Below are 27,508 nucleotides of genomic sequence, written 5' to 3' on the forward strand. Positions count from 1 at the left end.
CACATGATATCACCTGTAGTTCGTTCACATATTGCTCATGATGTTTTACACAGGGCTCTCTTCTCATGATGTTTACTTTCTAGTGTGTAGACAGGGTTGACAACGTAAGCAAATGAGCAAGCACCTTGCAGTGGTCTGTGCTAGGACGTGAGGGAGCAGTGCTGTGATGACAAGGAGGGGCTGGTGGAAGGAAGTTCTGGAGGAAAGTATTTCAGACAGGGACGATGGCAAGTAGCAAGCCCATGAGGGAGGAATAGGAAGGATGCTGGAGAATGGAGAAAGTGGTGGGATGGTAAGACTGGCGGTCATGTGGAATCTTTTAGGGCATCGTGAGGAGTTTGGACATCATGCTTGGCACCAAGAGCAAAAGAGAAAGACCCTCAGATGGACTGACCCAGTGTCTGCAGTGACAAGCTCAAACAGCAGTTTGTGAGGATGTTGCCAGACTAGGCAGTGTTTTATTTTCTGTGACTTGGAATCATCTCAGTGGCACCTGATAATAACACAATGATGGGAAGGTTTTTTGACAGTGGAGTGGCATTTAAAAAAAATTCAGTTATTTAAATATCCCATTGACTGATGCATGGAAAGTGGGGGTGGGTCAAAGTGAACCAAGGCGAGAGACCACTGAGTGATTGTGCAGGTGACTGCATCGTGGACAGCCATGGCCAAGGGAATGGAGAGCAGTAGACTGAGAGGTACAAGTGCCAGAGTTTGATATAAAGTGTTTAGAAAAGATATGGAAAATGAGGGATCCAGGCTAAGTACTGAGCCTGGTAGTATCCTTTATTAAGTTAGCATACTTATAAAGTGATGCAATGATCTAGGCATGGGTATACAAACTATGGCTAAGTGTAAACCTAGAATATAGCTAAAGTCCATTGTTTACTGTTTGATGACAGCTGCTTTCACCTCACAAAGGCAGAGTTGACTGGTAACAGCCGGCATGGCCCACAAAGCCTAACATATTTACTCGTCAGCCCTTTACAGAAAATATTTGCCAACTTCTGGTGTGGGCGAGGTGAAGTTGATGATGCTAGAGCTAGAAGAGCTGGGATCAAGAGGAAGGCCTAGCGCTGGATAGGAGCAGGGACACTGCTTCCCATGAAATGGAGTGGGAGAAAGGGCAGGATGCCTGGGGAGAGGTTCAGGCAGGTGTGCTGATTGGGTGGTGGGGCAGTGAGATCACCAGTGAGAGTTAGGAAGGAAGGGTGTGGGGTGGGCTTGTGTGGGGTCATGTCCAAGTTTGGGCTACAAATTTGACTTTAAGGCATTATAGGACTGTTTTTCTCACTTTGCCCTTCCATTTGTTTTGTTTGCTCTGGTTTGTTGGGAGACATGCCATGGAAATCTGTGGTAGGAAACAGTTGGGCCCACATCTTCCTTTAGCTTCTTCCTTGGAATTTATTAAATTTGAATACTTTTCTCATATTGATTATTCTTTGTCCCCTAAATGAGAAGGTTTTTGGTTCTTCTGATTTGGCCTTGTTATTTTTCTTTCATTTCCTTTTAGAATTTTTGAATATTGTAGAGCCAGTGACTGGTTCTGTTTGGAAGTCTTTTAGCTGTTTTAGGGGCGGAGAAACAGAGTGCCAGAAAGTGAAGTAACTTTTCCAAAGTCATAAAGTTGTGGCAGAGCTGGAATTGGAACTACACTGTGCTTCCTCTGACGCTGCAAGGCCAGGCTCACTCAGTCTTTGGGGAATTTGTGTGTAATTTCACTCAGTGCTCATGGAATAACTCTCTCAGGTACTTGCTCAAGAATGGTCAGGGTCAGGGAGTTGCTGATTTTACTTCAGTTTCCCTGTTTATCAAACTCTCAAAGCAATGGAGTTATAGCTATGAATCAGATAAGACCCCTGTTGCCAAGGGTCTCCAGCACTAGCCTGTCAGTTTGTCATACTTGGTGGCTTGTGTGTTGCTGTGATGCTGGAAGCTGTGTCACTGGTATTTCAAGTGCCAGCAGGGTCACCCAAAGTGAACAGGTTTCAGCGGAGCTTCCAGACTAAGACCATGAAAAAAGACTGCTTCCCACGTCAGTTGGAGAAAGTAGCAACTGAAAACCTTATTGCGCAGCTTCCAGGCATTTTCAAATATTGAAGTCCTAAACAAAAGCACAACATTGTTGGAGATACTGCTGGCACATGGGCCCCTCAGGTCCCAGGGGCACTGGAAATGTGACTGATGAAGAGAATTTTTTTTACTCGAATAACATTTTAATTCTTACTCATATCTTACTCATTCCAATATATCCTTTCTCTTCCCTTCCCATTACTGTTCTGTTCAATTCCATTCAGTGGGGCTATACAATCATCAATGCAATCAACTCTCCTCTTCCCCCTTCCTCTCCTGCCTCTCACTTCCTGTACCCACCAGGAACCCTTACCCCTCTCAGTGTCCCTGAAGGGTCATCTCTCTTGACTGCCATGCACCAAGCAATCTTAAATGAACAAATGCACGTACACAAGTCTAACGTGACCAATGAGGTGTATCACATATAGGCCATAATCGTAAGGGGAGGAAACCTTAAACTAGAGGACAGTCATGTGGTTCATCCGTGCCACACTGCACCCGGATTTATCCTCTGTTCTTTGAGGTCCTTCCAAGAGGAACTGTCCAATTGGCTTGCCGGTAGACTTTGGGTCTCCACTACATCCAGTCCCCTTCATGTCAATTTGGATGTGTGTTTTTTGAACTTGTAATACCTCTTCCCATCGACATTTCATGATCACACAGGCTGATGTGCTTCTTCTATGTGGACTTTGCTACTTCCTTGCTAGCTGGCTATTTGTTTAACTCCAAGCCTTTAAGACCCCAGACACTATAGCTTTTGGTAACTGGGCACCATCAGCTTTCTTCCCACATTTGCTTATGCACCCATTTTTACTTTGGTGATCGGGTCAGGGAGGTGGGCATCATACAGTGCCACATTATTAAAACAAACCGTTCTTGGACAGAGGTAAGATTTAAGTAGAGACCCAAAGTCCATATGTTTCCATGTTGCCTTTTCATATGTATACATACATAAACAGTTATTCATATGTGTACATTTATATATATGCACATATATGTGTGTGTGTGTATATATATATATATGGTTTTGTATTTTCCTCCTACCACACTACTACGGTTGCCTGTTAAGTAATTCACATCTCAGTAATTCTCAGATACAACCTGATTGATCAAACATACCCAGAAAAGCTACACTCTCGTCGCAGTCCATTTTAGAATTCTTACTATTCTCCTGTACCTATCATTGTTGGCTCCTCGCTCACCTCCCTCCTTTCTCCCCGCCCATGCTCCACAAGAACGGTCAATCTTGCAGCAGTCTCCATAAGATTGCATATCCTGCTTTTCTTGTATAAATCAACACCAAAAAAACAAAAGCAACAAAATAATAATAAAAGAAAAGAATAAAAACAAAATAAAAACAGACCAGCACCAACATACAGATAGCCACCAGACTAACAGGATTCATAACATAGAGGCACGTTTGTGTTGAAAAGGCAAGTTTCCCATAGGTCCATGTTGCTATTCCTGCAGCCCCCTGCCCCATTTATGCCTTTGACTTTCAGTGTGGCCCCCTTGTGAGTAACCCCCAACCAGTTCTGGTGTGGTGCCCAGGGCTGTCCCCTGAGTCAGAAGTTCACACTTGGGGTTCTTCGGAGACTTTGTGGCTTTGTTCCCATCACTGATCTGTTGCACTCCTCACTCCCTGCCCTCCACCCCCCCACCCCATGAGGGCCGATAAGACAGGTCGCTCTCCTGGAACTGTCTTTAGGACTATCCTCTGTAACACCATCAGCTATGAAGAGGCCATCACGTCTCAGGCAGAGGCCGACCCCCAGTCATCAGAAGAGCGTCTCAGGCAGAGGCCGACCCCGCAGTCATCAGAAGAGCTGATTTCTTGGAGGGGAGTTGACTGTGGTGACAGGAGTCGGGTAAAGTCTGTGAGAGTGAGCCATCGGGCCTTTGTTTGCTCATGGGGCACCACTCAGTGAAATAGCTGCACAAATCTTCTAATGACTGCAACTTGGAATGTGCGAAGTTTGAATTTAGGAAAATCGAAAGTGGTCAAAAATGAAATGGAACACATCAGAATCGATACCCTAGACATTCATGAGCTGAGACAGACTGGTATTGGCCATTTTGAATCGAAACCATATGATTTGCTATGCTAGGAACAGCACAGTCTAGAGGGATGGCATGGCTTTCATTGTCAGAAAGGTCCTTGCTAAATCCATCGTGAAGCACAGTGCCATCCGTGATCAGATTTTATCTATCCACCTTTAAGGAAAACCAGTTAATGCAACTATTTTTCAAATTTATGCACTAAACATAAAAGCTAGTGATAAATAAATTGAAGAATTCTACCAATAGTTTTACTCAGAAATTGATGAAATGCGGCAATCAAGATGTATTGATAGTTATTGGTGATTGGAATGCAAAACTTGTAAACAAAGAGGAAGGAACAGTAGTTGGAAAATATGGATGGCAGTCTTCAGTGTGGATTACAGCTCAAAGTAAGGAAGCCCAAACTGCTCACAACTGGACCAGCAGGTCACATCATGATAAAAAGAGAAAAGTTGTGTCAGGGGAAGCCAGCCCCTAACACATCATTACGGGGCCGGTAGGCGCAATTGTACAGCGATAATAAGCAAAGATCATAGTAAAGTTATAGAGAGCATGAGAGATAAGAGAGAAGTATTGAAATAAATGGAGTCAGACACATTTCATAGTAGCATGCTCACCTCAGCCCCGCATGATGGTCCACGTGGAAGGAGAGAGAGATTTAATGCTAGCCCAGGCTTTTTATATTCTCTGGGGACATGCAAGTCCCCTAGTTACAGGTGAGGACATATAATAGGAAGAGGAGGGACTGAGGATACACATGTGACAAGATGGGCAGATCCTAGGTTTAGAAACGATGGCTGCTGAACTTTGACCTATTCCCTAGATCTCCATAGGAACCATTATCAATAGGGTGTAAACCCACCTACTGGAACCAAATAGATGTCTGCCGGAGTCCATTGCCTTAATAGCAGGGAGTGGGGCCTACTGCAGTCTGGCAACTGACCGGTCACCCTCAGGGAGGATGCCTGTGAGCATCTGACCTCCCCCCACAAGGTTGAAGCTGTCAAGGATTTTGTCTTACTTGGATCTCCAGTCACTGCTCATGGAAGCAGCAGTCAAGAGATAAAAAACCATTGCACAAGACCTGCTACACAAGATCTTTTTAGAGTCTTGAAGAGCAAGGATGTTTCTTTGTGGACTAAGGTGTTCCTGACCCAAGCCATGGTATTCACCATTGCATCATATGCATGTGAAAGTTGGACATTGAATAAGGAAGACTGTAGAAGAATCAATGTATTTGAATTGTGCTAGAGAAGAATATTGAAAGTACCATGGACAAACAGATGTGTATTGGAAGAAGTAAGGCCAGAGTGCTCTTTAGAGGCAAGGATGGAAAGACTTTGTCTTGCATACTTTGGACTTATGTCAAGAGAGACCAGTCCTTGAAGAAGGGACATCATATTTGGTAAAGTAGAAAGGCGGCAAAAAAGAGCTAGGTGAGATAGATTGACGCAGTGGCTGCATCAGTGGGCTCAGGCATAGGAACAATTGTGAGTATGGTGCAGGACCAGGCAGTGTTACGTTCTGTTATGCATAGGATTGCTATGGGTCGGAACCAACTCTGTGGTACCTAATAACAACAGTTATTAATGGTCTGTTACTCTCAGAGGTCAGGGTGTGTTTTTTTAAAAAAACATTTTATTAGGGGCTCATACAACTCATCACAATCCATACATATACATACATCAATTATATAAAGCACATCTGTACATTCTTTGCCCTAATCATTTTCTTTTTTTACATTTTATTAGGGGCTCATACAACTCTTATCATAATCCATACATATACATACATCAATTGTATAAAGCACATCCGTACATTCTTTGCCCTAATCACTCTCAAAGCATTTGCTTTCCACTTAAGCCCTCTGCATCAGGTCCTCTTTTTTTCCCCCTCCCTCCCCGTTCCTCTCCCTCATGAGCCCTTGTTAGTTTATAGATTGTTATTTTGTCATATCTTGCCCTATCTGGAGTCGCCCTTCTCCCCTTCTCTGCCGTCCATCTCCCAGGGAGGAGGTCACATGTGGATCCTTGTAATCAGTTCCCCTTTTCCAACCCACTCACCTTCCACTCTCCCAGCATCGCCCCTCACACCCCTGGTCCTGAAGGTATCATCCACCCTGGATTCCCTGTGCCTCCAGCCCTCATGTGTACCAGTGTACATCCTCTGCCCTATCCAGCCCTGCAAGGTAGAATTTGGATCATGGTAGTTGGGGGGAGGAAGCATCCAGGATCTGGGGGAAAGCTGTGTTCTTCATCGGTACTACATTGCACCCTGACTGACCCATCTCTTCTCCTAAACCCCTCTATGAGGGGATCTCCAGTGGTCGACATTTGGGCCTTGGGTCTCCACTCTTCACTTCCCCCTTCATTCACTATGGTATACACACACACACACACACACACACACACACACATATATATTTTTTTGCATGATGCCTTATACCTGGTCCCTTTGGCACCTCGTGATCGCACAGGCTGGTGTGCTTCTTCCATGTGGGCTTTATTGCTTCTGAGCTAGATGGCCGCTTGTTCACCTTCAAGCCTTTAAGACCCCAGACACTATCTCTTTCGATAGCCGGGTACCATCAGCTTTCTTCACCACATTTGCTTATGTACCCGTTTGTCTTCAGCGATCGTATCATGGAGGTGTGCAGCCAAAGATATGATTTTTTGTTCTTTGATGCCTGATAACTGATCCCTTTGGGACCACTCGATCACACAGGCTGGTGTGTTCTTCCATGTGGGCTTTGTTGCTTCTGAGCTAGATGGCCGCTTGTTTATCTTCAAGCCTTTAAGACCCCAGTCACTATCTCTTTTGATAGTCGGGCACCATCAGCTTTCTTCACCACATTTACTTGTTCACCCACAGTCAGGGTGTGTTTTTATGGGTCACTATAGTTAAATCAGTGTGGCTGCTTGGTGGAGTTATTTTTTAGCCATGGGTGCCAAGAGGCAAAGTTGTTTTTAGGGAAATCTGAAAATTGCTACAGGTAGACGAAATACATTATAGTGAAAAAGGCCTGTGGCACCTCCCCCACTGCCCTTGTTTGTCATAGACTTTGAAAACATAATGGAATTGTTGTTATTAGATGCCACTGAGTTGATTTGGACTGTGTACAACAGAACAGAACCCTGAACCGTCCAATGCTATCCTCACAATTCCTGCTATGTTTTAGCCCATTGTTGCAACCACTGTGTCAATCCATCTCCCCCAAGGGTCTTGCTTTTTTTCACCGACCCTTCCTTACCAAGCATGATATCCTTCTCCAAGGACCAGCAGCTCCTCCTGATGACATATCTAAAGCATGTGAAATGAAAGCTCGCCACTGAGATTCTAAGGTGTTTTTCAGCTGGACTTCTCCCAAGACAGATTTGTTTGTTCTGTAGAATTCCAAGGTTTATTTAATATTATTTGCCAACATAGTAGTCAAAAGGATCACTTTTTCTCTGGTCTTCCTTATTCATTGTCCAGCTTTCACCCACATATGAGGTGATTGAAAATATTGTTGCTTGAGTTAGGCACGCCTTAGTCCTCAAGTTGACACCTTTCCTCAACACTTTAAAAGCGGTTGAATATAAAAACAAAGAGGTTGTTTGATATCTTGATTGCTTCTTCCATGAACATTGATTGTAGATCCAAATAAAATGAACTCTTTGACAACTTTAATCTTTTCTCTATTTATTATGATGCTATCTGTTGTTCCATTTGTGAGGATTTAGTTTTCTTTACATTGAGTTGTAATTTATACTGAAAGCTGTAGTCTTTGATTTTCGCGAATAAATGCTTCAGGTCCTTCCCACTGTCAACAGGGAAGGTTGTGTCATCTGCAGGCTCTTAATATTATCTTCTTATAATCCTGATGCTGTAAAGTCTTGGATATGTAAGGTCTCTCTCTCTCCGGGACTAGATTTCAGCCTCCGTCCTTGGCTCCGCATGAGAAAGATTTCACGCCGAAGCCGGGCTCGTGATCCAAGTGAATTTAATGAGAGTTAAAAGAAGCATCAGGTTTTACGCGGCACCCATAGGATTCCTTTGACCATGCGGCCTGGCAGAGACTGCTCCGGGACACGCAAGGATCTCTCTCCTCCCACGAAGATGAGTAGACCAGCCCAAGCAAGACAAGACCCCCTCCCTCTCGGTCCCTGCCTTTTCAAGGGTTCCCGGGGGAGGCGTGGTGAACGACCCCAGGTTGATCCCATTGGCTAAATTGCAGTCACCTGGCCCAGGTGAGCTGCTCCAGGTGTAACGCCCATCTGGGCCCACTGGCGGGAAAATCCAGCTTTTGTCCTTTGCTGGCTCTCCTGGGCATGCGTAAATGGACTTCCCAATTCCCTAGGCTAAGCTACCTAACAATGCCACTTTCTCATTGAATCCAGCTGCTTGTATTACTGGCTCAATATACAAAATGAATATATGTATACTTTTCCTGATTTTAAACCATGCGATATCCCCTTGTTCTTTTCAGATAACTGCCTCTAAGTCCAGGTTCTGAATAAGTACGTTCTTTGTTATGGATAACAGTCAATAAGACACAACTATATTTCTGGTATCCTCTGTTTTCAGTCCAGATCCATCCGACATCTGTCCCATGCCCCTTTCAGAACCCAGCGTGGATTTCTGGCTCTCTGATAATGTACTGCTATAACCAATTTTCAATTATCTTTAGGAAAATTTTACTTGCAGGTAGTATTAATATTTTTTAATATTTTCCACATTCTTTTAGGTCACCCTTTTTTTGAATGGTCACAAATATGGATCTCTTCCACTTAGTTGGCTAGGTAATTGCCTTCCAAAATTCTTGACATGGACTAGTAAGTGCTTCCAGTGCTTCATCAGCTTGTCGAGACATTTTATATTCCATCAGTCCAGTGCTGTATCAACTTCTTGAAACAATCTGTATTGTCACTCCCTGGAGCCTTGTTTTTCACTATTGTTTCCATGCAGATTGGATTTCTTTCTTTGGACTTACTTGGCTTATAGACACATCAAATATTGGTACTCAAGGCTTTGATTTCCTTTCTTTAGTTCTCTTAGCTTGAGGAATATGGAGTGTGGTCTTTTCTTTTGGTTTTCTTATTCTGGGTCTTTGCACACTTCCTTATAATAGTTTGTCTTTTTTGAGCCGACCTTTGACATTTTCTGTTCAGCTTTTTTGCTTCATTATTTCTTCCCATCAAAGTAGCTTATTTACCTTTACCAGCAAGTTTCAGAGTGCTTTTCTGATGGATTTGGTCAGTTCTTTCTTCCCTATCTTCTGAATGAGTTCCTGCTTTCTTGATGAATGATCGTGATGTCATCCCACAGCTCACCTGGCCTGTGGTCATAAGTGTCCAGTGTGTCAAATCTATTCACACACTGTCATTAAACACTTTTGAAAACCATTTTCAAATTGATGTGCCATATCCTCTCTCACCACGTCCAGATAAATAGATACCTTTTCTATTATTCATAATCCAAATGACTGTGCAGAGACCTTTATAGCACTAGCAGACAAAGGTGTATTGCTCACTGGTTACCTCACAATTAGGTGACTTACCATTACGTTATTGGGAGTGTGGACATAACATACCAAAGAGCTGTAAGTACCTGGCTGCTCTCCCCACCCCCTTCCCTGGATTGCAAAAGTCAAGTGCTCAGCTGAGTGTTTCTTTCACTTGAGTAAGGTCCACTTAAGGCAGACTTTGTTTTAAAGTTCACCTGGGTTTATTCCATTCATTGTGAGATAGTCTCACTTAAGGAAGCCTGTCTTCGTGCGATTCTGCCCCACTCAGTGAATATTTATGGTATTATGTATGTGCCAGAGGAAGGACATATGAAGGGGTACCACAAAAAATGGAATTTTTTTCAAAGCTATATATTTAAAAATTTTTACAAAACAACCTAATTTCCTTCAAAGTATCTCCATTACACGTAATACATTTGTCAAGTCTGTGATTCCATTCTTGGAAACATTTTTCACACTCATTTGTTTAGCTGCCTGACAGCACCTCCCTCGTTTTCTTCTTTACTACTTGTACGTGGTCAAATCGTTGTCCTTTCATGTCCCTCTTCATTCACAGAAACAAAACGAAGTTGAATGGAGCAAGGTCAGATGAGTAAGGTGCGTGGAGTAAGAGAGGCATGCCAGTTTTTGCCCTCAAATGGGTGCACTGAGATGGCTCTGTGAGCAGGTACATTGTCGCTGTGGCAAAACCAGTCCTCCGTCTGCCGCAAATTAGGCTTTTTTTGTTGCACACTGTTAAGCAATATTTTTAGAACCTCTAATTAGAAAGCTTAATTACCAGTATGAACCTGGTGGAACAAATTTCAAATGCACTACAAGTTGACATTTTTGTCAACTTTGGGGACGTTGACAGATGTCCAGAACGAGGTTTGTCATCAATCGACATTTCACCTTTTTTTAAATGAGCAAATCACTCGGTCACGAGTTTTTCCCATACCGCTGTCCTTGTAAGCAGTTTCTGTGGCATTTTTCCTGAACTGGAAACAAAATTTCACAGCCGCATGCTGTTCTCTTAAATCGGCCATCACAAAAAACGAGGTTGAAGGGAAAGTGCTTTCAGGAAACAATTCACTGTGACCAGAGAGAACCTTCCCAGGTGACGCCACTGGGTGCACTGACACAGAGCAAGTTGCTATACGTTCACCTAGCAGGAAAAATGCACACTATGAAAGCTTTATCCAGCGGAGCTTTTAGTTATTGCTCTCATTTTTTGTGGGGGTACTCCCTTGTATACATAAAGCTTACATGTTGTTGTTAGGTGTCATCAAGTTGGTTCAAGAAAAAAGTTGGTTCTGACTGAGAGCGCCCTGTGTACAACAGAATGGAACACTGCCTGGTCCTGTGTCATCCTCACAATTTTCCTCATGTTTGAGCCCACTGTTGCAGCCACTGTGCCACTTCATCTTATTGAGAGCCTTCCTCTTTTCGCTGCCCCTCCAGTTCTCCAGGGACAGGTCTTTCCTGACAACGTGTCCACAGTACATACAACAGAGTCTCACCACCCTTGCCTGTATGTTTTCCAAAACAGGTTTGTTTGTTCTTTTGGTGCTTTCATTATTCTCCAGCACCACAATTCAAATGCCTTGGTTCTTCTTCAGTCTTCCTCGTTCAATGTCCGACTTTCATATGCATAGGAGGCTTGGGTCAGGCATACCTTTTTCCTCAAAGTTTCTTCCTTAATTTTCAATACTTTAATGAAGTTTTGTACAGCAGATTTACCCAATTCAATGCTTCATTTGATCTCTTGACTGCTGCTTCCATGAGCATTGATTGTGGATCCAAGTAAGATGAAATCCTTGACAACTTTAATCCTTTCTCCGTATATCATGTTATTACCCGTTGTGAGGATTTGGGGCTTCTTTACTTTTAGTTGTAACACATACTGAAGGCTGAAATCCTTGATCTTCATCAGCAAGTGTTCCATCCCTTCACGCTTTCAGCAAGCAAGGCTGTGTGATCTGCATATCGCAGGTTATTAGTAAGTCTCCCTCTAATCCTGATGCCTCCTTCTTCATATAATCCAGCAGAATTCTATAGATTTTAGCAATCAGTCCCTTGTCTGTTGTGTCATTGCTAAAGGTTTTTTTCCCGATCAATGGACTCTAGTTTTACTCTTTCGATGAAGTCTTTTGATGTGTGTGTTTTGTTTGTAAGAGGCCCCAGCCCTCTATTTTGTCTCTGACTGCGTGTGCTTCCTTTATTACATTCGGCGGTCTGTGTATGTCCTGCACGAGGACCCTTACATTTGTCCCAATTTTCTCACTAAGGATTCTTACAGCTCTGGGATTCACATTTTGATCTCTAGGCCATTTTGAGTTAGTTTTTCTTCATCGGGTGAGGCATCAATTCTCATTCTTCTGCAGATGGAGATTCAATTTTTCCAGAACCATTTGTTGAAGAGGTTGTTCTCTTCCTATAAAATGTTTTTGGCCCTTAGTTGAAAATCAGTTGCCAGTAGGTGGATGCTTTTATTTCTGGGGTTTCTATCCAGTTCCATTGGTCTACATCTCTTTCATTGAGTCAGTACTAGGTTGTTTTGACTATTGTGGCTGTGTAGTAGGTTTTGATGTAGTGCCATGCTGTTTTCATTAGTGGTAAAAGACTCTAGAATATATTTGTGAAATACTTGAATCTGATTCTCATAAAAGTTAAATTTGTTATTTCTAGAATGGAATTGAAATCCTAGTATTCTGTTTTCCTTTTAGTCTTTATTGCCATGTTTGTTTGTATTTGTGGTCAGGTGTTGTGAGTAGTCAGCTCTGATCAAGTGTTGAAAACTACTGAGACCATATGACAGATTTCAGGCATGGTGATTCTCTCACCTGCTCTCACTGCTCTTGCACTGAATTTGTCAAAAGAAATTGATTCAAGGAAGAAAATATTCTTCTACACTTCTCATTTGTGTTAGTCTGGGTTGACTAGAGAAACAAAATTTATACACATGTGTATAAGATAGAGCTTTATATACAAGAACGATTGAATATTGAGAAAGCATCCTAGCCCAGTCCAGATCAAGTCCATAAGTCGGGTATTAGCCCATATGTCCGATACCAATCTATAAAATTCTTTTCAGACCCACAAAACACATGAAACAATGCAGAATGCAGGAAGATGACAGGTGGGGTGCAAAAGGTTTTCCCCCAGGTTGTCTCCCCGAAATATATGCCAAACCTAAGATGCTGCATGCAACACATGATAAATGATTGTAAACTTGGTGGTCAATGTCAGCTACTTAGAGGGTATCTCCCTAAGGGCATTCAGCCATCCAGAGCAATCAGACTCTATGGTCTGCCCCAAAGTAGGGCCCACTCCTTTCTGATAAGGATAGTGGATTGTCTCCTTGAAGGAGAGCCCAGACACAAGGTCAAACCCACTCAGGGAGGGCCAAGGTTAGGCTGCCTTCTTGAATCTAGGGTCCGCCCATCTTGTCACATGTGTATCCTTAGTGCCACCCCTTTCGATTGCATGTACACCCCTAGTTTGTCCTCCTCCAGTTGCTGAATACCGATTGTACAACCCCTTCCTGTTATGATGTAATCAGGGGGCTTGCACATCCCCAAAGTGTTTATATGCCGTGATTGGAAATATACTCTCTCCTCCTCCCCCTCTCTGCACAGACCTGGCTGCTGAGACGGTGGCCATCCCAGAGGTGAGCATGCTACCATGAAATGTGTGTGACTTCTTTATTTTATTCCTATTTTCTATGACTTTACTATGATCTTTATATATTATATCCGTACAATTGTGCCTACGGACCCTGTGGTTGTCAGAGACTGGTTCACAATGACAATCACAGGCCAGTGGGTGGGAAGTCTTGTGGATCCAGTGGCCTTGTAAGCATCTCAGCACTGGCAGAGGTCTCCATGTGGCTCCTCCAGCCCAGGGCTCTAGCATAGTTCCATGTGCTTTCAAGTCAGCAGCATTGTCTCCCAGGGAGTGGCCCACCTCAAGCAAGTAATTCATCTCCTTAGCGCCTCCAAATGAGGTCATCAAGCTGCCACCTAATTGACAGGCTAAACTCCACCCCTTCGCTCTTAATTCTTCGCAAATTGACAATAGATTATGTAACTGCCACATCATTCTTAGTGAATAAGCAGAGGTCATTAGATACTTTACATATATTAGTTATAAACACAAATATGGTATATGAGAGACCTGTAGTAGGGACTATTGGTGTCAGAGTTGGTAGGAAGGTTGGTAGGATATGTTAACCTCCACTTCATAGAAATCTGCCTTGCTGCAGTCAGCCATGGGAGCCAGGGGAGGTCAGGTGAAACCCTACTCCTCAGCCTCCAGTACTATTTCTTCATTTTCTTTGAAGTACAGGAGATGTTTGTGGACTCTGAAGCTTGTAGCTGGAGCCATGGAGGCATAGTAGTTATGCATTAGGCTGCTAACTACAAGGTTATTAGTTTGAAACCACCAGATTTTCCACAGGAGAAAAATGAGACTTTCTATTCCCATAAAGAGTTACAATCTTGGAAACACACGGGCAGTTTTACTCTGTCCTACAGGGTTGCTATGACTTGACGTGATTCAATGACAGTGAGTTTGGTTTGGTTTAGAAGCTTACAGCTGACTTAGGATGGATGGCTAGGGTGGAAATGACCACAACCTGACCAAATGAAAAGAGATCTTTGATACAGTGAGCTCTTATAAACTTCTGACCTCTAATGGCTTGTTCTGGACTGGACTTTGCTTGTGGAGATAGATGGCCAGAGTTCCACAGAAATGAAGATTTTTTACATCAAGAAATGTTCTTCAAAGGCCACCCAGCAAGACAATTGAACAGCCAGGGTGCAGTGTGGCACTGATGAACCACATAACTGTCCTCTAGTTCTTTAAGATTTCCTCCCCTTACGATTAAGGTCTGTACATGATATACCTCACTGGTCATGTTAGACTTGTGTATGTATGATTAAAAGAGGGGAAGGTATTCCTTCATGTATGAAAATGATAATTCATGGCCTGCAATGCCATGAATTATTTAATACGGCTCTTCTTGCCATAGCCTTTGTTAATTCTACTAAGCAACCTTCATTTCCCTGTGAGGTCTGGGTAAGAAGATTGGGGAAGATACTGACTGGATGATATGATTCATCTGTGAGTGATTGTTAGGTTAATTATGGTTGCCGTCCTGCTGGGTAGAAAATCATCTATCTCAGAAGCAGGAAGGGGCATAGCACTACTAGCCAGAGAGGAGAGCCAGGAGTGGAGCTTGTCTTTTGGATGCTAAGGTTCTTGTGAAATGAACTTCTATGATCCACAAGACAGCTTTGACACCAGAGGAGCACCAGCAGTAGAACCAAGAACCAGACCATGAGATAGAGCAGTGGCCTTTCCAGCCCAAAGAACAAGTAACAGTTTGGGGGCAGGAGACTGGCTTGTGGAGTGAGAGACCTCTGGGCACTTAACTGGGGGAGCTGGATTGACTGCGGTAGTATAGTGGGTTATGTGTTGGCCTGAGGAGGCTTCTCCTCCAATTAAGAGTTACAGTCTCTGAAATCCACAGGGGCAGTTCTCCTGTCTTTTCGGGTCAGTATTAGAATTGATTTGATGGCAGTGAGTTTGATTTTTGAATGCCTTTGAGTTGAGGCAAGTAGCAGGGTGACATGGCCTTTGTGTATTTATCTGCAGTTCTAAAAGAGTTTTGTAACACTGTACAACCATGGAAAAGATCAGAGAGACTTGCTTGCATGCCAGAGAAGAGTCTGCCCTGCACAATTGTATCCTAAGCATCTGTAATCTGGTAACTTCCTTAATAAACCCCATAATCATGAGTATTGTCTGTGAGTTCTGTTTGGCCATTGCATTGAATTATCAAACGTAGTTGATAAGGTAGAGTGCTGTGGGAGGGATAGTTTTGCTATCAGAATGGGTAGGAAAGTTGGAGGGTGGAGCATATCTGACCTCTGTCTTGTGGCAGTTGACCTTGGGAGCCAGAGGAAGTTGGATATGGCCCCGAAGCCATAACTCACTCATGGAAAAATCCCAGTATCTTGTAATTCCATTTTTCTAAAAACATATTGAAGTCCCTTTGTATTACATGCCAAGGGCTTTTCTAAGTACACCTTTCACATATCCGTTCAATTCACCTTACAACTGCCACCTGGGATTAATTTGATGATTATCCTCACCTTGCAGATGAAGAGATAGTGGTAGACAGACCAAGTAACTTGTCTGGCATCATACAGTAGGCAAAGGGCAGAGCCAATTTGCATAATTCTGGTTTATGTTGACCATGACTGGTACCATCAGTCAGTTGTCTTATGTGATAAATATGTTAGGGCTTCTGCTGAAGGCAAAGATATCAAATGTTTTTGAGGTTTCATCCAATGCCAATAAATGAAATTTAGTTTTATTAGTACACCTTTAGTACATTTATTTTTAATTTTAATACAATAATATGGTGATAATAAAGGATACCAGTAGCACTATCAGTAATTGTTGGCCTGTTAGCCCACAGGGTCAGCAGTTGAAACCCACAAGTCACTCCACAGGAGAAAGATGAGGCTGTCTACTCTTGGAAAGATTTAGTTTTGGAAACCCCATAAAAATCTCTAATAGAATAAATTATAAATACTTCATTGAAAATGCATAAATGTTATCACTAAATGACGATGGTAAGAATTGGAATATTATTGGCACCTGTTCTTCTTCACCCAAATGATGTGTTATTTTTGAACTTTTTCTATGCCTATTTTTTAAATTAACATGTGGTTGAAAAATGTGAGGAAAGTTTCTACATTCCCTTAAGTCATATGGAAACATCCTATTGTTCCTTACCATTTACTTGATTGTGACTCACAGCCACCCTGAGTACAAAAAAGGGAACATTGCCTGGCCCTGCACCGTCATCACAGTGGCTGTGGGCTTCCTCTTACACTGCCCTTCCACTTTAGCGAGCTGTAATCTGTCCTAAGTGTGAGAGGTAAAGGTTTGCCAACCTCCTGTCTAGGGCGTGTTCTGGCTGTATTTCTTTCAAGACAGACTTGTTTGTTCCCATAGTTGATGGTACAATTCAGAAGCATCAATGTGTGTGCTCTTTCTCATCAGTTGTTCAAATGTCTCATTCATATGAGGTAATTGAAAAGAGCATGGCTTGGATCAGGTGCCATGTAGTTTTCAAAGTGACATCTTCGCTCTTTAGCACTTTAGAGAGGTGTCTCGTGCAGCACATTTGCTTAATGCAACACATCACTTAATTCTTGACTGTTGTCTCCATAAGTGAATCCCAGTAAAATGAAATCCCGGGCAACTTCACCCTTTACTTCATTTGACATAACATTGTCATTGGTCCAGTTTTGAGGGTTTTAATTTTCTTTACATTGAATTACAACACAAACTGAAGACTGTTGTCTTTGATTTTCATTAGCAAGTGCTTCAGTTCTCATTTTTAACAAGGCTATATTTGTCTTCTGTGTTAGTCCGGGTGGACTAGAGAAACAAATTCACAGCCACCTATGTATATCAGGGAGAGGTTTATATAAAAGAGGAATTGAACATTGAGAGAACATCCCAACCCAGTCCAGTCCAAGGCCATAGTCTGATATTAGCCCATATGTCCGATATCAATCTATAAAGTCCTCTTCAGACTCACAAAACACATGCAATGATGCCAAATGCAGGACGATCACAAGTGGGTAGAAAGTCTTTGAATTCAGTGGCGTTGTAAGCATCTCAGGAGTGGCAGGGATCTCTCTGGCTTCTGAGGTCTGGTTGTGTCCATGTGGCCTGTCTTCTGCAATGTCTCCCAGGGAGTAGCAGAGAGAGAGAGAGGTGTCTTCCACCTCCAAGGAGGAAGTACCAGATTCCCCAGAATTCTCAGGAGAACGCCATGCCCACACAGAAGTCTCATTGGCTATCTCCAGGTGGACAGTTTAGACTCCACCCCTACACCCTTAATCCTTAAATTGACACCAGATTAGGTGACTACTACATCTTCTTCTTTTGTATATCCCAGTTTCTCATGTTATTTGTTCAACATAAAGATTGAATAGGTATGGTGAAAGGTTACAACCCAGACATAGACATGCATTCTGTGACCCTAAGGAAACAGGCATTTATCTTCCTGAAACACTGATGTCTGCAGAATATTCAGGAAAGCGCATCTAAACTTCAGTGTTCAGTTTTCATTGAGGTCTCATTATGTAGGCCCAGTTGGATGAATAATTTTGATGGAAGCTCATCTGTATGATTGAAGTCCATCTTCAACTCCCTTCCCCTTCCCCAGAGGTTGACTGATAACACGTGGTACATCTTTCCTCTGCTCTTGGCCAGTCTCCACCACCTGTTACCTTGTTGGCATAAACTATCATGTGATCAGAGGGATCTACCTTAAGTAACCACGTCATTCCCATCACTGGGGAAGTTCCAAGGGTTTAGAGATCTGTAGGAATTGAGGACAAAGCCAAACAGATCTTCCACTATAGGGAAAATGACAATATCATTCTTGTCACAAAGAGAAACCTTGGTAGGCAGAGAACCAGAACAGCTTGTAGTCTTGGGGCTCCTCAGAATCCAGAGCAGGCTAGCAAGTGTTTAGGTCACTAGTGCTATTTTAAAGGAAAAACCACGAATGGGTGGCTCTGACAGATTTGTTTTCTTAGTTTAGGAGACTAGAAGTCCAAATTCAGGGCACTGGCCCGAGGGGAGGGTGTCACTCTGTTGATTCTGGAGGAAAGTCCTTGTCTGTTCATCTTCTGCTTCTTAGTTCTTTGGAGAAGTCCACGTATCCTGTGTTTTAAGGTACAAAGGAGACCCCAATCTCAAGTATAAGGAGAATGTTTATTATCTTAAAAAGAACAAAGATTCCGACACATCCAGATGAGGGAGGCCATAAGCATGAGGTCAAAATGGCATCTGAGGATTCAAGACAGCACGCTAGTTAAATAAGGCCTGGAACAAAGGAAGTTGCCACAAATTCATGATTGGTGGCGAATCAGTCCATCATAATTACAGGTGGGACTACTGAAACAGGACCATGATTGGGACACATGCATTAATGTTAGATAGAAGGGCTTATAACAGTGTTTCTCCACCTTCCTAATGCCGAGACCCTTTCATACAGTTTCCTCGTGTTGTGGTGACCCCCTAACCATAAAATTATTTTCGTTGCTATTTCATAACTGTAATTTTACTATTGTTTTGGATCGGGTGACCCCCGTGAAAGGGTCATTCAACCTCCCAAAGGGGTCTTGACCCACAGGTTGAGAACCGCTGGCTTACAAGCTTGGTCTAGGGCCTTCCTATCAAGGCAGTCAAGGAGAGACTTACAGGGCATGACTCATTACTTTTGGACTCCCTGTACTGTCCCCAGTATGGTGATCTCCATCAGGAACATGCCCAGGAAACCCCAAGAGACAGCCTCTCTTCTGGCTCCCAGGCACTCTGCCAGGGGGCAAGATTATCTACATCCTGCTTTATGACCAGAAAGGATTTGATGGAGGCTCAATCTGTGTGGGGACTCTACAAAGGGGTTTTGGACTGCCACTGCCTTCTATAGCTGGTTTCAAACTGGGAAACTTAGGATTTAAGCTATAATATACTTAGTCTCCTAAAATTGGAAAATAAACAAATGGCCATCTAACTGAGAAGCAACAAAACCCACATGGAAGAAGCACACCACCCTGTATGATCATGAGGTGTTGATGGGATCAGGTATCAGGCATCTAAGACCCTGAATAAAATCATACCCAATGTGAATGGGGGGGGAGGGGCATGGAGTGGAGACCCAAAGCCCCTCTGGAAAGGTCACAAGCAAGAGATGAGTCATCAGGATGCAGTATAGCACCGAAGAAACACACAACTTTCTTTTAGTTCTTTAATGCTTCCTTCCCCACACTATCATGACCGCAGTTCTACCTTACAAATCGGATTAGACCAGAACATGCACATTGCTACAGATAAGATCCTGAAACACAGGGAATCCAGGATAGATGAACCCCTCAAAAGCCAACAAGGAGAATAGAGATAACAGGAGGATTAGGGGAAGGTGTGGGGAGAAAGAGGGAATCGATCACAAGGATCAACATATAACCCGCTCCCAGGGGGACGAACAATGGAAAAGTGGGTGATGGGCGACAGAGGGTGATGTAAGATAGGAAAATAATAATCTATAATTTACCAAGGGTTCAGGAGGGTGGGACAATGGGGGAGGGAGGGGAAAATGAGCTGATAAGGGCTCAAGTAGAAAGAAAATGTTTTGAAAATGATGGCAGCATATGTGTAAATATGCTCGACACAATGGATGAATATGTGAATTTTGATAAGAGATGTAAGAGCACTCAATAAAAGTATTTAATAATATATATATATATACTTAGTCCCCCTGTTGACTTGTTTAATCTTATATATTTCAAAAATATTGACTCAAGATACATCCTACACTAATTCTTCCTCATGAACATAAGATTATAACCGCAGGTATAGAGGTTAGGATTTATAATACATTTTGTGGGGGCATAATTCAGTCCATAACAGTAGGTGTACCTACTAAACTTGTTAATTTCCTAGTGCCTCTAGTTTTACATGTGCTTGTTATGTCTTTGTTCTTTTTGTTCCCCCTCTCATTCCTTCTTACCCATTATTTTATATCTTCTCCTTTAGATGCAGAAGCTGTGACCTTGGTGGCAACCCGATCCAGGAAGCAGATGAGCAGAGACATCTGTGTCCATACCTGGCCATGCTCCTACTATTTAGAACCTGAGAAACGATGGGTCTCTGGGAAACTGTCATTAACCTCTCTCTCACTTAAATTTGCCACGGATAAAACTGGTACAGTTCTTGCTAATTTCCCCCTTTCTAGTATAATTGAGATCAAGAAAGAGGCCTCCCATTTTATCTTCAGTTCTATCACCATCCTGGAAAAGGACCATATCAAGCACTGGTTTAGTTCTTTACAGCCAAGTCGAAATGCTGTTTTCAATATCATCGAGCATTTCTGGAGAGAGCTGCTGTTGTCCCAACCAGGAGCTACTGTGCAGGCATCGTCGACCCCCTTGACCAAGGGGAAAGAGCTGACTGGTTTGATGGCATGTTCCCAGAAGCGGTTGGAAGATACAGCAAAAGTTCTCCACCACCAGGGTGAGCAGTTTGATAACATCATACAAGGACTGGACAAGATCGAGTCTGACTTGGATGTGGCTGACAGGTATAGGTTATCACTTTTATTGTCACTGTAGCTTGACATTTGTTTACTAGTGTTTTGTATTTTTTCCATTGTTCTCTATAGAGCACACATTCAGCGTTATAAAAACTTTTGAAGTATTTAGTGAGGATTACTTCATTTAATAATTTAGAAAGCCAGGAAAGAGTAAGTTGCCATTAACTTCATTTTACACAGGTGGAAACTGAGGTGGAGAAGTCAAGTCAGGGGCACTAAGAAATGGCAGCATGGTCATAAGTGATCTGGCTCATGGACAACCTGCCTTTTCCAACATGTTGGCCTTGAGACCCTTTTACTCTTAAAAATACAAGACTCCAAAGTGCTTTTGTTTATGTGGGTTTCAGTATTTATTATACTTAGAAATAGAAACAGAAAGAAAATGTTTATTGATTTTAAAAAACAATTATAAACTTATAAATAGCAACAAATCACATTATTAATGATAAATAACATTTCCTAAAGCAAAAAGGTTTTAGTCAAAAGAGTGGTACCCTATTTTAGATTTTAAAAAATCTCTTTACTAGAAGACATCTGAATTCTTTTATCTGATTCTGTTGTAATCACCTATCATGGAGCCCATAGGGTCCCAAACTATTTGGCATCAAAAGTCCTACCATCCCCTTTTTAGAAAACAAAACAAAAACTCAGTGCTCCCTCGACATCTGGTAGACCAGAGGATGTACACTGGTACAGATAGCAACTGGAAACACCGGGAATCCAGGGCGGATGAGCCCTTCAGGACCAGTGGAGAGAGTGGCGATGCCTGGAGGGTGGAGGGAATGGGGAGTAGTAAAGGGAAATGGGTTACAAGAATCTACCTATAGCCTCCTCCCTGGGGGATGGACAGCAGAGAAGTGGGCAGGGGAGATACGTCGGACAGTGTAACATATGACAAAATAATAATTAATGAATTATGAAGGGTTCATGAGGGAGTGGGGAGTGAGGAAGGAGGGGGAAATGAGGAGCCGATATTAAGGGCTCAAGTAGAAGGCAAATGTTTTGAGAATGATGATGGCAACAAATGTACAAATGTGCTTGACACAATGGATATATGCATGGATTGTGATAAGAATTGTACGAGCCCCCAGTAAAATGATTTAAGAAAAAACACTTGTGTTCCATGGCCCAGGATAAAGTATAGGTCTCTGTTTTTATAGCTCTGCTGGATTGTTCCAGCCTGTACCCAAGGGGTGGTATCACCCTCGTTGGCAAGCACTGACTTCGTCTGTAGAAAGCTGCAATGTGTGCTCATGAGAGAATGAGAGTGCAAAAGGCGGATAATGTCTTGGTATTATTCCAAAATAGTTTTAACCTCCTGGACTCTGGTTTAATGGGTTACAAGTTTGAACCCACCAGCTTCTCTGAGAGAGAAAGACTATAAAGATTTATAGCCTTGGACATCTATGAAGGTGGTTGTCCATGTCTCTGAGGACTCTGATTCAGAACTGACTCAGTGGCAATGAGTTTAGTTTGGGATACCCTGAAAAGTTTTTAACCCCCCACCCTCCCAGGGTTCTGAGATTGCACTTTAAAAACCATATATTTTGAATGTCCTAACACGGACTTATACCTAAGCTGGGAGAATTATTTGGGAGGCCAGGAAATGTAGTATTTTCTTTTTCAGTCCAAGGGGGTTGGAGTGAGCTCTCAGCGCCAAGGATTTGTCATCTTGATGTAGTCTGACTGCTCTGCAGTGCTCTTAAGGCTGAGTCTTGCAGGGAGCAGACAGCCTCAGCCTTGTGCAGAGGAATGGCTGGTGCTTCTGAACTGCAGACCTTGTGGTTAGCAGTGCAGTTCTTACTCAACAGGACTACAAGGGCTCTTCGTAGAGGATCTATAGTCTCCTTTTAATTCTCAGATATAAGTACATTCCTTTTCCATTCTTCAATAACAGTTTCTTGTAAGTCTTCATTTGCAAAGATCCCATATCGATATACAAACTGTATTTTAACGTACATTCTAATTTGAACCCGATTGCCTAAGCAAGGTTCTGTGATAGCCTCTGACGGTTCCTTGTAAACGGTGTGGACTTTGCTAACGCTTCTACCCAAACACTCATGATAGAGCCTAGGAGGTTTTCCTATGAAAGACATTTGAGCCTCTCATGAAGATGCCTCTGCCAATACAGGTGACATTACTTTGGTGCTCCATATGTTCCTAAAAACCAGAAATCTTTCAAGGGCTTTAAGGAAGGACACTTTAATCTGGAGAATTATGCATTTAAGAAAGCAGTTAGACTGCAAACTGCAGTGATGGTCATTGAAAATCATCAGCTGTTGCTTTGGACAAAGACGAGGCTGTCTGGTCCTGTCAAGATCTGTAGCCTTTGGAAACCCTTAATTAACTCATTATGAGTCAAAATAGACTAGACGACAGTGGGGTTGGTTATAATAAAAAGAGGAATGTGTAAAGGAACACTGGTTCTTATTATTCATTCCAATAGGAGCCTTCGTAGCATAGTGGTTATGAGCTAGACTGCGCAGCCCAGGGCCAGCAGTGGAAGCCAGCAGCTGCTCCGTGGGAGAGAGACTGGGCTTTCCACTGCTGTGCAGAGTGATACAGTCTTTTCTACTCTGCTGCAGGGCCACTGTGAGTCAGCACTGACTTGATGGCAGTGAGTTGAGAATTTTATGAATTAGTAGATAATATAAACAGCAACCCTATTTCTACAATAATTGTGAAGTAGTGATGAGCATAGCAATAGTTTGTGATCTAAAATTGTAATATGAAAATATCTAAGATTTGTATTGGTGACTCACAGATACTGCTAACAATGTTGTGTGGTGGTAAACATTCAGAATTGAAGGAAATGCTAAGTTTTTATTGGAAGTTAGTGAAAATTATTAAGGTCTTCCATCCAATTTCAAGAACCCATTGAGGGGGCTTCAAAAATTCTTGGAAAATGGAATTACAAGATGATGGAATTTTCCCACAAGCTTTTGAAGTTCCTTGTATTAATTATGGTGCCCTAGAGGAGTTGTTGGTCCAAGCTAAGGCCCTATGTTGGGGTCATAGGAAATACAGGCAGTTTGTAGGATACAAATGTTGACTTACGTACATCCTCTAGTTCATAAAGCCCAGTCCACTAAAAATAGCAGGTACTTCATATGGTTCACTTAACAAATTGGTACTTTTTTTCTTTTTTAATAGGTGCTGTTTTGTAATCCACATCAACACATTACTATTATTATATTATATACTCAGACTTAATTAATTTTCTATCATTTACCTCTAGGTTTTGATAGGGTTACTGAGTCAGAATCAACTGGATAGCAGTGAGAGGTTCTAGTATCCATTGCAATGGCTGCACAGAGACTCGCATTATTTAATAAAAATGTATTATTAAAGGATTTATTAAGGAAGCGAACAAGTTGTAAGGCCAGTGAGGAATGCTCGAAGCAGTTGTTTCCCACGCCATGTTACAAAGGTCCAGGTCTGCTAATAAATGCCTAGGAGGCATACCACTCAGCTGTAAGCCTCAGCCTGAAGCCGTTCACTCAAGCTCTGGGGGTTTGCAAACCCAGCTCCCTGAATTAAGTGCCCAGAGACACTGCACTCAAGTAAGCCTCGGTCCAGAGACACTTGGCTCCACTTGCGTGGGTCAGCAAGTCCAACGTCTCCAATTAAGTGCCCAGAGGCACGCTATTCCACAAGCCTGCCCCCTGTACAAGAGCACGCATCTTAACTTGCTCCATGGGTTGGGCAGTCCATTGCTTTATTCTATACTCTGGTTCCTAGCTCAGCTGCTCTTCTAATAGTATGGCTGTCATCTAGATCCAGGAGGGTCACTGTGCAGGAATCTTGGGTCCAAAGGACTCGCTCCAGTGCAGGCTCTTGCTGGTAGTAAGATCTCTCTTCCTGCTTCTTAGAGGACTAATTTTGTACGCAATAGGATGACATGCCAGGGAATCCTGTTTGCCTTTACTCACAGGTGATCCTTTCAGTATCCTTCCTCATCTTCTTACCAGGCCCATGCAGGAAAAGGTCATTTTGTGGGTATTAGAGACTTTGACTAGAAGAGCTGAATTAAATAATTAATTGCCCTGTATTAGGTAAAGGATGTTTTAGTGTACCTAGAAGTGGTTTAATAAGTTTTCTATGAGCCCTGGTGGCATAGTGGTTACTGATTGGACTGCTAACAGCTCCTGGAGAGAAAGATGAGGCTTTCTACTCCCTTCAGGAGTCATAGTCTCTCACTCAGTGACAGTTCTACCCTGTCTTATTGGGTTGGTATGAATCCCATTGTTTGATGGCAGTGAGATGTGTAGAAGGTACACTATGTACCATATATGAAGAACAAACATTTGACTCAATGAAATTGGACATGAACTGTACCTACTTAAAAACAGACAGACCCAGGAACTGAATTCACTTGTCATCCGGAAGCTGTCTTTATCTTTAGAGGATCTTGGGCCACGATCTGGGGTTTACAAATGAGGAAACATGTCTAAGAAAGAGAATTGACCAAAGGGTTGGTCTAAGAAACTGGTGGCATGTCATCTAGGAATGCAAATTGTAGATGACCGTTCTCTTTGAAAGAATTGTTCAGAAATATGAAGTAGTCAAATTCTGAAGCACAGAGAGAAAGTGTGACTCTCTTCATTGATTTGGAGAAAATACAAGTTAAGGTTTCCTTGTGGAAGGCTATGGAAATAGGGACAGGGTGTGTTTAGTCTCTAAGAAAGATGAGAAGTTGTGAGTTGAAATAGTTAAATATTTAATGGTTGGTCCAAGGTGTGACCCCTCTGTCTTTGGACCATGGGAAATAGTCCCCAGGCTGCAAATGTTTAACTTATGTGCACCTGTAATTCATGAAACATGTGATATTCAAAACTCCCCTTGCCGTTGATTACTTTCCCAGACATGAGTCACCTGACATGAATAATGAAGTATACTTTGTTAACTCCCCAAAGTGGGCAGCATACAGTAAAGAAGAGAGGCAAGTGAGAGAATAGCTGGGCCACCGTGCTTTTAGAGCTAGCCAGGTGATCGGGGGTGGGGGTGGGGGGGAAGGGAGGAAGCAAGTCAGCCTTCCTGGGGTGTCACGGGGGGGGGAGGGGTTCAGGGAAGACATCTTGAATGTGTGTTCTAGGGTGAGGACTTGTAGTTAATGGTCTTAATCTCATGGAAAAAAACCACACAAAACAAGCACATAGTTTGAAGTTATCCTAACTTGAATTCCCCTATTACCACCACTGAGATCAAGACGTAGAACTTTGCCGGCTCTCTGCAAATCCCTCCATCACAGGTGGCACCCTGCCCTCAGAGTGGTCTCTGTGGTACCATCTATAGTTCTTTCCTCTTTGCCTCGTCTCACAGCTGGTTCCCATGTGCATCCTTTCTCACTATGGCCTTGCACCCTTTTCAACAAGTTCATTATCTTCTTTGTAGGCTCCATCTTCCTTTCTTTTTCTGAAAACTTGTCTCTTGACAAGCATAGATTCTTTGACTTCTTCTATAGGTTAGATTTAGCTACTAACCCGAATGGGGTTTTTTTGTGTTTGTTCTTTCTTTTTTTGAATAGAAATTTTATTTTTAATTTTTAAAAAATAAATCATTTTATTGGGAGCACTTAAAGCTCTTATAACAATCCATATACCAATTGTATCAAGCACACTTGTACATAGGTTGTCATCATCATTTCCAAAACATTATCTTTCTACTTGAGCCCTTGGTATCAGCTCCTCTTTTTTTCCCTCTTTACCCCACCTTCCCATCCTTGTGAACCCTTGATAATTTATGTTATTTTTATTTTCATATTTTACACCATCTGCTATCTCCTTTCACCCACATTTCTGTTATTCAGAAACCCAAAGGTTTTAATGCACCCAGAAGCACTGCAGAAGAAAGCCCTGATGATCGTGAAGATTGTAGCCATTGAAAACTCTGTATAATTCTGCTCTGAAACACGTGGGGTCTCGATGAGTCAGAATTGGCTTGATGGCAACAGGAAACTCACTGTACAGAGTGCCTGGGCTGGTGCAAACCATTAGTACACTTGGCTGCTAACTTAAAATATTGGTAGTTCAAGTCTGTAGAGGTGCTTCAGAAGAAAGATCTACTTCTAGAAAATCAGTCATAGAAAACCTTATGGAGCACATTCTAATTTGACACATAAGGGGTCTCCAGGAGTTAGATTCTACTTGATGGCATTTAAAATAAAAAAAAATAAAAAAAAAACTTTGGTACGCTGTCTCCATCTTGTCATGTGGTCATGGGACCCGGAGGTTTGATCAACGGTGACTTGATTGCTCTTGCATCAGGAAGTGCAGCATATTGCCTTGACTCTCTTTTTGTGCTGTCAGCTGAGGTTATGCAGAGTGATAGTCTACTGTATCACTTCTTCATTTATTAAGTAGGTGAATTTTCAAACATTTAGTAAAAATGTACTCAAAATCTTTAGCAGTTCAGTTATTTTTACACGCACAGTTCAGTGACATTGATTACGTTGTTCATCTTGTGCAACCTTTGTTGACAGCTTTTTCTAAATTATTCCCCCACCAGTCACATAAAGTCAATGCCCCCTAAGCAAAAAGCCTCCTTTTCCCCCACTTCTCCCACCTTGAGTAATTACTATTCATTTTTGGTTATTATATGTTATCTTATTTCATATGAGTGAGATCTTATAGCAAGTGTCCTGAGGTGGACTGATTTCACTTTAGCATATTTTCTAGGTTCGTCCACCTTGTGACAAGCATCAA

General features: G+C 42.4%; 1 protein-coding gene across 2 annotated transcripts in view; it reads left to right on the top strand.

Moving 5' to 3' along the window:
- SNAP47 (synaptosome associated protein 47) overlaps positions 1-27,508 on the top strand; it is a 75,845-nt gene that overhangs the window by 5,328 nt on the left and 43,009 nt on the right. For both annotated transcript variants that reach the window (XM_075542153.1, XM_075542154.1), the window contains exon 2: positions 20,249-20,792. In XM_075542153.1, coding sequence (XP_075398268.1) covers positions 20,293-20,792 — 500 coding nt within the window. In that variant the 5' untranslated portion in view covers positions 20,249-20,292. The remainder of the gene's footprint in view (positions 1-20,248; positions 20,793-27,508) is intronic.

This window comes from Tenrec ecaudatus, chromosome 2, assembly GCF_050624435.1.
Source record: "Tenrec ecaudatus isolate mTenEca1 chromosome 2, mTenEca1.hap1, whole genome shotgun sequence".
Classification (NCBI taxonomy): domain Eukaryota; kingdom Metazoa; phylum Chordata; class Mammalia; order Afrosoricida; family Tenrecidae; genus Tenrec; species Tenrec ecaudatus.